Genomic DNA, 8,745 nt, shown 5'->3' on the forward strand with positions numbered 1-8,745 from the left:
TATCAATTTCAGGAAGAAAAGTAACAAAAAAACGAGAGAAGGCTTAACTAGATTTATTTTGTAGTGTCCAATGCACTGAATTTGTTTAATTTCCAGTCACACTATTTTTCCTCCACTGGAAAGATCAATAAATGCTTGCTTGATGGAGTGTATTTCAGTGGAAACTTGCGCCATCCCTAACCGGTCTTTTGGTGATGCCATGGAGCACATGAGGGCCACCTTAATTAGTGGGAGGACACAACTCTGCATCACTTCAGAGTTTCCACTATCTAAATCGTTGTGTAGCACAGTGGGGTCCAAAATCTCTGCTACTCTGTGTGGAAATGCAGCATCCACAAGTTCATGGAGGTTCATGCCATCCTTGAATTTTTCATCAGTTGGACGCTTCCCAGTTAATATCTCTAACAAAAGAACTCCATAGCTGTAGATATCACCCTTTTTCGATATTTGCCCACCCATTCCATACTCTGCATTTTTGTTTGAAAACATAGCAAAGGTGAATAGAGGAAAATAAAATTCCTGTAACATTGCATAAGTAAATAAAACAAGGGGATTACCCTGCACCTTTTTGCTGGAAGATAGATAATTCAAGTAGAGTTAGTAATATGCAACTCTGAAATTTTGTTTCTATAAATACCGCTATGTAGAAGTATATTTGGATTTCATATACAACTTTCTATTTCTATAAGGTTTGGATTTCACATACAACTCTTAGATTCTGTTTATATAGACTTCGATTTCATATACAACTCTTATATTCTATTTATGTAAGTTTGGATTGGATTTCATATACAACTCTTAGGCTGGATAGTCGTAAATTATTCAATTGTCAATTTTGAACTTAAAAAACGTTCTATTTCTATGAATATAATTGTATTTTCATACAACTATATCGATCAATCTATACTGTTTATAATCTAGACCCACCATGGTCTAACGGTTAAGGTATTTTTCTTTTCTTAGATTAATGTGGTGATTTCTAGCCTCCAGAGCAAATATGGTGGCTTCTTTTCGAGCTGTCTTTATAATATAATCGATAGATAGATACATAGATGGCTGAAGCATAGAAGGCAAGAATCAGTATAGGTTTCCAAGTTCTCTCACCTGGTGCAATATATCCAATGGATCCTTTTAGGTCGGCCAAACTTGTTGAATTGCCAGGTGCTTCTGTTGAATTAGCACACATAAATCTCGCCAACCCAAAATCACTGACATATGCAGTCATTTCAAGATCCAAAAGAACATTGCTTGGCTTCATGTCACAATGTATTAGTGGGGATACACACTGGTTATGAAGATAATCTAAAGCATATGCAATGTCCAGGGCTATGCTAATCCTTTCACCCAAAGTTAGGAATCTTTGCGTGCCATGCGTGTGGTCCTCTGGATGTAGCCACATTTCCAGACTCCCATTTGGCATATACTGAAAGATAAGTGCCTTAAAATCATAGCCACTTGGATCGACCGTAGAGCATAAAGTAATAATTTTGACAAGATTCCGATGACGAATATTTCTTAAAGCCTCACACTCCGCATTGAAGCTTGTGGGTGCTCCATACTTGTTGAGATTGAAAACCTTAATAGCAACTGGATTGTCCTCAAATGACAAAAGGCCCTTGTAAACAGCCCCAAAGGAGCCCAAACCAACCAAATTAGAGGAAGAGAACCCGTTTGTTGCTTTGGCAATATCTTCGTATGATATTTTCCTCAAGTTCACACTAGAGTGCTGCAAACTTGGTTCTTCTTTTCTTCTCTTGATGAGAACAGCCGTTAAACACAGCAATGAAATTACAACAGCAGTCACTGCAATTGGAATCACTATTTTGAGAACAGTTGACTTGTGTTTGCTTTGTGATCCTGATTCAGGGCAAAGGGGCAGGCTATACCCTGGAGCATTTGCACACAGCCTGTAGTTTCCGTCCAAGATAACCCTGCTAGCATTACTAAAGACACCGTTTGATGGTATTGGCCCTTCAAAATCATTGAAGGAAAGGTTGAGTTTCTGCAAAGAACTAAAGAGTGTGAGGAACTCTGGAACTTTTCCTGACAATCTGTTACGAGAGAGATCCAGCTCCTTGATGCTTTTTAAGTTCATGAAAGATTGTGGAATGTTTCCAGTAAGAAGGTTCCCTTCCATGTGAAGGTATTCCAAAAGCACACAGTTCCCTAGAGTGGATGGTATATTGTCTGTCAAGCGATTGTTTGCAATACTGATGCTTCCAAGATTTATGAGGTTGCCAATTTCTGGTGGTATGGGCCCGGTAAACAGATTATTTGACAAGTCTAAATTTTGTGACAGGGAAGAAATGTTGAATACCTCACTTGGCATGTGTCCACTGAATGAATTGTGAGAGAGATTAAGCTTCTCTAATTGTTGCCACTGCCCTATGTTTGCAGGTATGGTTCCGTTGAAATCGTTCCCATCTAGATAAAACTCATTTAGTTGGGCAAGATTACCAATAGAATCTGGAATATGGCCAGAGAGGTTATTTTTTGCAAAACTTAGAACCAGTAGGTTGCTAAGATTTCCAATGGTTGGTGGGATGCTTCCGCTAAACATATTGTTATCCATGTACATAATACTGAGACTCTTAAGGTTACCAATCTCTGGGGGAATTGTCCCAGAAAGTTTGTTTTGTTTGAGCCACAACCAGTCAAGCTGTGAGGGAAGATTACCAACTGAACTAGGCAAACTTCCTTGGAGAATATTCCCATCCAAGGTCAATTTTTTCAGTTGAGTGCAGTTTGCAAGGGATGAGAGGAAGCTCCAGTCCCCTGCTTCAAGCTGGTTGTATGCAAGATCAAGGTCCCGCAAGTTTGTCAAGGACCCAAACGATGGCACTATACCAGTGAGCCCCGTAGCAACAAGATAAATCATTTCTAGTTTGGTCATATTGGCAAGAGTAGCTGGGATTGGCCCATTTAACTGTGTTGTAGATAGGATCAGGGTTTGAAGGTTTGGAAGCTTGTTGCCTATATCTGGTGGTAGTCGGCTGATGAGTGAGTTATTGGCCATTTCAAGATATTTCAAAGTTGACATGTTGAAAATAGACTCTGGCACAGGACCAGACAAGTTGTTGTATGTGAGAATCAACCTCTCTAGAGTTGAGATTTTACTTAGGCTCTCAGGGATGCTCCCCACCAAGTTATTTGCTGCAAGAGACAGACGAACCAGGGAAGAAAGGTTTCCCAGTGAGGCTGGAATCCCTCCTGTGAGGTTGTTCTGGGCTAGAACAAGGTATTGAATTGGTGCAGCAACTGCTGTAACAGGTGGTATGGAGCCAACTAAGTTGTTACGGTTGAGGTAAATGGTTGTCAATGTGGAGCTGTTGAAGAGGGCTGGTGGGATCTCCCCTGTAAGACTATTTATCATGAGCCTCAGCACTTGAATAGACGAACTATTTGCCAAAAACTCTGGGATTCCTCCTGTGAGCTGATTGCTCCCAAGATCAACATATACAACAGACGGGCTGCTGCCCAACAACGGTGGTATGGCACCTGTGAGGGCGTTGTTGGAGAGATTGAGAGTTTTCAGCTCACGAAGCAGCCCAAACCCAGTGGGAATTCTGCCTTCAAGCTTGTTATTGTCAAGTCTAACTTGCTGGAGGTGAGTGCATTGGGTTAAGTTTGTTGGTATCTCACCTTGGAGGGAGTTGTTCCATAAGCTGAGTACCTGGAGATTGCTGCACGAAGACAGCTCATCTGGAATATGACCTTCAAGAGAGTTGATGCTCAGGTCCAGGTACCTGAGCTGTCGCAGGCGCCCGAGCTCTACTGGAATTTTTCCATGGAAGGCGTTGCTTGATAAGTCGAGGCTTGCAATGGAGCTCAGATTGCCGATGCAAGCTGGTATTGAACCACTGAGGCCTTTGGAGCTTATGTTGAGTGCCATGACTCGGAGTTGAGTCTGCGTGTTGTTGCATGAGACGCCCTGCCAGTTGCAGAAGTTCTGGGATGTATTGGTCCAGGAGCTTAGGGCTCCACTTGAATCAGAGATTTGCGACTTGAAGCATAGCAGGGCTTCTCGATCAGTATCAGTGTCATCACTGATTGCTAATGGCAGGGAGCATGAGAAGATGAAGACAGCCAAGAATTGAATGTGTTTTGGGCTTGGGCAGGAAGCAAACAATCGGATCATCTTGCTGTTGATGCTGAGGCTTTTGCGTACGGCATGTTGAGTGCAGACAGGCATACACTTGTCTTATACTTGTAAATTTCAAATTTCAATGGGCAGGCCTACTGATTCCAGACCTAAAATAAAAAACTGTGTTCCTAGCTTTAGGAAGAGAGAGGTCTGAATTCAATTTTGCAGGACTTCTGGGTTGATTTTATTTTGACTGGTCGACCACGCACTTTGTGCTTGATTACTTTTTATTATCTAATATTTGTGGAGACTCCTAATGTGATATCTTTCATGCCATGTTGACTGAAGCAATTGCATTTAATATAATGCTACATGGTTTTAGATTGGAGAGTGGTGCCAAAGTTGTATTTCTTGGATAACCAGCAGTGTAAGATATCTGATGTGCGTGTTCATTTGACAGTATATTGAAATATGTATGCGGAGTGAAAAGCTAGCATGCTGAATTTGACTGAGAAGACAAGCTGATAAATGAATTGGATGGATACATGCACAAAGCTTTTAATAATATCTACCATTGTTGACTAGAATCCTCTTCTTTCCATATGCTTCTCTGTCATTTGTTACTAGCTGGCACACGTAACCGACTATCCTCAGCATGATATCCAATATCAGCGAGGTATATTGTATTCATGTATTCTGACAATCCTACCTTTTTTTCTTCCCATGCATATAGCTTATAAGCCAAAATTTAAACTTTTAACTTTAAATTTAAAGTTGATTTTGGATTTTCATCATAGTTTATTTTTTATCCTTACCTTCTACATCGCTAAGAACATGTATATAAAACTTTTATTATAAATTATTTTTCATTTGTAAATATATCGTTTCACCTTTTCCTTTAAAAAGCAAAAATGATGACCCCTGAAGGTGTTCATGCGGTGACTATATTCAAATTGCCACTGGCATTCTTTTAGAAAAAAACTGAACAGAAAGCTAGGAGAAGCTAGAACCATCAGTAAGGTGTAGGCTACTTATCAAGATATATCAATTTCAGCTAACAAACATGGTTAGTAGAAGCAGCCACTTAACAACTTATAATTAGTCAACTAAGTTATGGACAATCAGCTATATGATATCTGGTTTTAAATGCCGCTGTTTGATTTGTTCTTAATAGAATATATCCAAGGCAGATTTCTAAAATCCATTTAACTTATTTCTTTAGAGCATCTTTAAGAGCATGGCTAAAATTTTATCTCTTTAAATCTTATTTTAGTAATTTTATATGAAAAAAATATATCTCTAAATTGATGTGCACTGTAACAGACCCCTCTAAATTCTGACAGTGGATTACTACTGTCTAAATTTTTGAAACTCCAACACCTATATCAGACTCTCCATATCCACTATTAATATTCACTCTCTAGATTTACTATAGAAAGTATGGGCCATCCTCGTTGGATCTACCGATAGCATCCAAACTTTGTAGGAGGACAGGAGGAAGACATGCTAGATTTGGCCATTGAGGGGGAAAGTTTATCATTCAAATGACATGAGTCATACGAGTAGTCTCTTGGAGATTATTTTTTAATATAATTGCTAAAATTTAGTATATAGAGTCATCGATCATTCTTTTGATATGCTCGTCTTGATTGGTCAAATAAAAGCATCAGTCTTGGTTTGCATACAACCCTACCCATACCACACATACATTAGTACATTTTTTATTTAATTAGCAGGGCCTAGTTCAGATCGGATGAGAGAGTCATTGCCATTGCCTGTACATGAACTGTAGATCCACATAAAAAAAATACTAGTTTGGTATTTTGCAACATAGAACATATTGACAAGATAATATTATGCCAATGATCACGTCTTCTGTTTTACCCAGAAAGACAAACCTTATTAAATTTACCCAGCTAGATGAAAATATACTTGCCGCGTGTGACTTCTGCATGGCCACCTGCATGTAATTTTTGCTGACAATGTTGTTCCAGTTGCTAGTTAGCTTGTGTAATAATTGCTGATGTCAGTTCTGCATGGTCACCATCATGTATTTTTCTGACTATGATGTTCCAACTTGCTAGTTAACTTGTGTCATTCAGAACTAATTACGTCAGGTTGGAATATTACTCAGCAACGGTTTGAGCCAAAATAGTGGAGCAAAAAACAGAGGTTGCCAACTTGACACGATTTTGTAATTCTTGTTGGACTTTGATAGTACATAGCAAGCTTGTTCAAACAAATTTGTTAGGAGTTCTGACCATGATGTGTTTTGAAGGATAGAGTACTGACATTGACAAAATGACAAGTGGTGACTCCTATGATTATTACGTATCATGGCATGCATGACATGCATTTTCTAATGTGATTATGGCCACAAAGTGGTTAGGAAGGATATTAATTATGTTGAGTTAGTCATCAGGCTACTCAGAAATATCAAATAGGACCCGATGACTTTTGAGGCGGTGAGATCAGCGTCAAAGATAGCACACAAAATCTTCAATTAAAAAAAACATTAATGTCATCTTACCAAACAGTTGAAGTTTTCTTTAGCTATTACATTATATTATGATAATAAAATATTAAGAAACCTTGACCTGGCTTTGCTATCTTGGAAGAACAACCGAAACAGATGCAAAATGCAGTACAAGGAAATCACAATCAGTGTGCCACGCTCCACTCATAAGATTTCTCCGTAACCTTTTCGGTTACAAAAGAACGTTGATATGGACTTGTCAGAGTTAACAAGACATAACTTTGACTACTTAATTATACGAAATTTTAATCTGTAGCACAGAAAATAAGTTGGTGAAATAGTACAAAACATTTTTGTATTCGGTTTATAGCACATCCAGTTTGTTTTTGTTCGGTCTATGACACTTCCGTTTCATCTTATGTGGGGAACACAAAATATTCAGATTACCCTTCACCTTTTTCCTTCGAAGTTTGAACTGCCTCTCTCGTCCTAGTGAAAGTAAGGCAACCACTGTGTCTTTTTGTGGATAAAAGATTATCTTTTTTATATGTTTGTCAGAATTTTAGAAGTTTGACAAAATCTTATCATAAACGATAAGTATTTTTTACTGGAGAAAATACAATGTTAAAAATTTATTTTGGAAAGGCGAAATTGTAAGCTTCTATAAAAAAAACCTTTTTAAAAAACACACCGTTCTACAAGTCAATAAATATGTAGGTAAAAAACTAAGAAATAATTTGCACCGTAGGGCTGCAAAATGACGCAGCCAACTAGCTGCAACGGTGGAGACGGGACTGCTCCCGGGCCGGAGTTAAAGCCACTCGCTGCTAGGTGAAAATATTAGCAGCTATATGGATTTAGTCAGTTTGTTTGGTTTGATTAATATTTCTGGTTAGATTTAGTTAGGGGCTTTTCTCTCACATGCGGACATGCATATATACCTGCCCATGGTCTTCTCAATAGAGATCACATCACGATATATCTGCGTACTGCATCCAGTTTCCACTGAAAATCTGAAATGATTGCTGGCCAATAGTATAATCGCATTCCTGAAGTCACCGCTCTCCAAATTTGCTGCAATTGCGTCAGGCAGCGAACACAGCAAATTGTCTTTAACTGTTTTCACCAATTTTATTCAGATCATTCGAGCATACACATCCGACACACCAATGAACAAATCACAATCCTAGCCATTACCACAGCAAGCGATCAGGTTCTACATTTGGTAGCTGCAACCCGGTGAACAAACCACATCATCAGTTATAGTTTCATCGATCATTCATTCATTCGTTCGACGGAGACTCCGGCCGGACTCCGGCGCCGGCGGCGTCAGGCCGCCGTGGTCGCTGCCGCACTCCACGGTGCAGAAGCAGCGGCGCGTCAGGTACCTGCACTTGCCGTCGACGTAGCCCTCCAGCTTGCACTTGTTGGCGCAGTTCTGCGACCGGATGCACACCCCTCTGAACTCGCTGCTCTCCTTCTGGCACAGCTTCGCCTGCACCACCGTCCCCATCTCTGCACAACAAAGAAATGCACGCGCAAACTTCGATCATGAACAGCAAGAACAACTTTGATGGATGGATGGATGAATGCGTACCGGTGGCGACGATGAGCAGCAGGAGAACGGCGGCGGTCATGGAGAGTTTGCGTGAAGGCTCCATTGAAGAATGGTGATGGATTTTTTGTTTGTTTGTGTGTTTTTAGTTCAGAGGGGGAGGTTTTGGACGGTCAGATGAGGAGAATAGTTGTTTATATGTGATTGCTGATGCTGTGCAGATCTGAATCTGAAGGAGATATATTAATTGAAAATCCTCATGTAGAGAGTAATGTGTGCATATCTTCAGGAGATTCATTTGATAGGAGAAAGGAATTAATTGAAAGAAATCCATCCTTGAACATCTTCACAATCTACATTTGCATTTATTACTTTAGGGCGATTCATTAAATTACTCTCTTTTTTAGATATTGCTTTAAAGAGACTATATCTAATTATTATAGAGGTTACAAAATGGACAACTGTTAATTAGGATTACAACTTGATTAAACATAAGAAAAACTACCTAGAATGCCATCATAAAGTTATAAATTTCCATCAATGGCTAACAAGAAAATGCTCCCAACAGTTTACATGTTGTAAGTAGTTGTTATCTCTCTTAAAATACAAAAAGCAGAATCTCCAAAATCA

At 39.3% G+C, this 8,745-nt stretch overlaps 2 protein-coding genes across 2 annotated transcripts; both read right to left on the reverse strand.

Annotated features, from left to right (window-relative positions):
• On the reverse strand, positions 1-4,192 carry LOC102717588 (probable LRR receptor-like serine/threonine-protein kinase At3g47570). The gene is made up of 2 exons (XM_006647004.3): positions 1,105-4,192; positions 1-467 (listed from the first exon to the last, which is right to left on the reverse strand). The coding sequence occupies exons 1-2, from the start codon at positions 4,190-4,192 to the stop codon at positions 97-99; spliced, it is 3,459 nt and encodes a 1,152-aa protein (XP_006647067.2). The 3' UTR covers positions 1-96.
• A 3,435-nt stretch (positions 4,193-7,627) lies between these two features.
• Positions 7,628-8,298, reverse strand: LOC107303640 (defensin-like protein CAL1). The gene is made up of 2 exons (XM_015833705.2): positions 8,158-8,298; positions 7,628-8,075 (listed from the first exon to the last, which is right to left on the reverse strand). The coding sequence occupies exons 1-2, from the start codon at positions 8,219-8,221 to the stop codon at positions 7,840-7,842; spliced, it is 300 nt and encodes a 99-aa protein (XP_015689191.1). The 5' UTR covers positions 8,222-8,298; the 3' UTR covers positions 7,628-7,839.
• Positions 8,299-8,745: the final 447 nt, after the last annotated feature.

The sequence above is a fragment of the Oryza brachyantha genome, chromosome 2 (assembly GCF_000231095.2).
Source record: "Oryza brachyantha chromosome 2, ObraRS2, whole genome shotgun sequence".
In the NCBI taxonomy this organism is placed as follows: Eukaryota; Viridiplantae; Streptophyta; class Magnoliopsida; order Poales; family Poaceae; genus Oryza; species Oryza brachyantha.

Coding starts and splice junctions, on each gene's coding strand:
- LOC107303640 (XM_015833705.2), bottom strand. CDS start 8,221: ATGGAGCCTTCACGCAAACTCTCCATGACCGCCGCCGTTCTCCTGCTG. Junction 8,076..8,157: donor GCTGCTCATCGTCGCCACCG/GTACGCATTCAT, acceptor TTTGTTGTGCAG/AGATGGGGACGGTGGTGCAG.
- LOC102717588 (XM_006647004.3), bottom strand. CDS start 4,192: ATGCCTGTCTGCACTCAACATGCCGTACGCAAAAGCCTCAGCATCAAC. Junction 468..1,104: donor CATTGGATATATTGCACCAG/GTGAGAGAACTT, acceptor ACAAAAATGCAG/AGTATGGAATGGGTGGGCAA.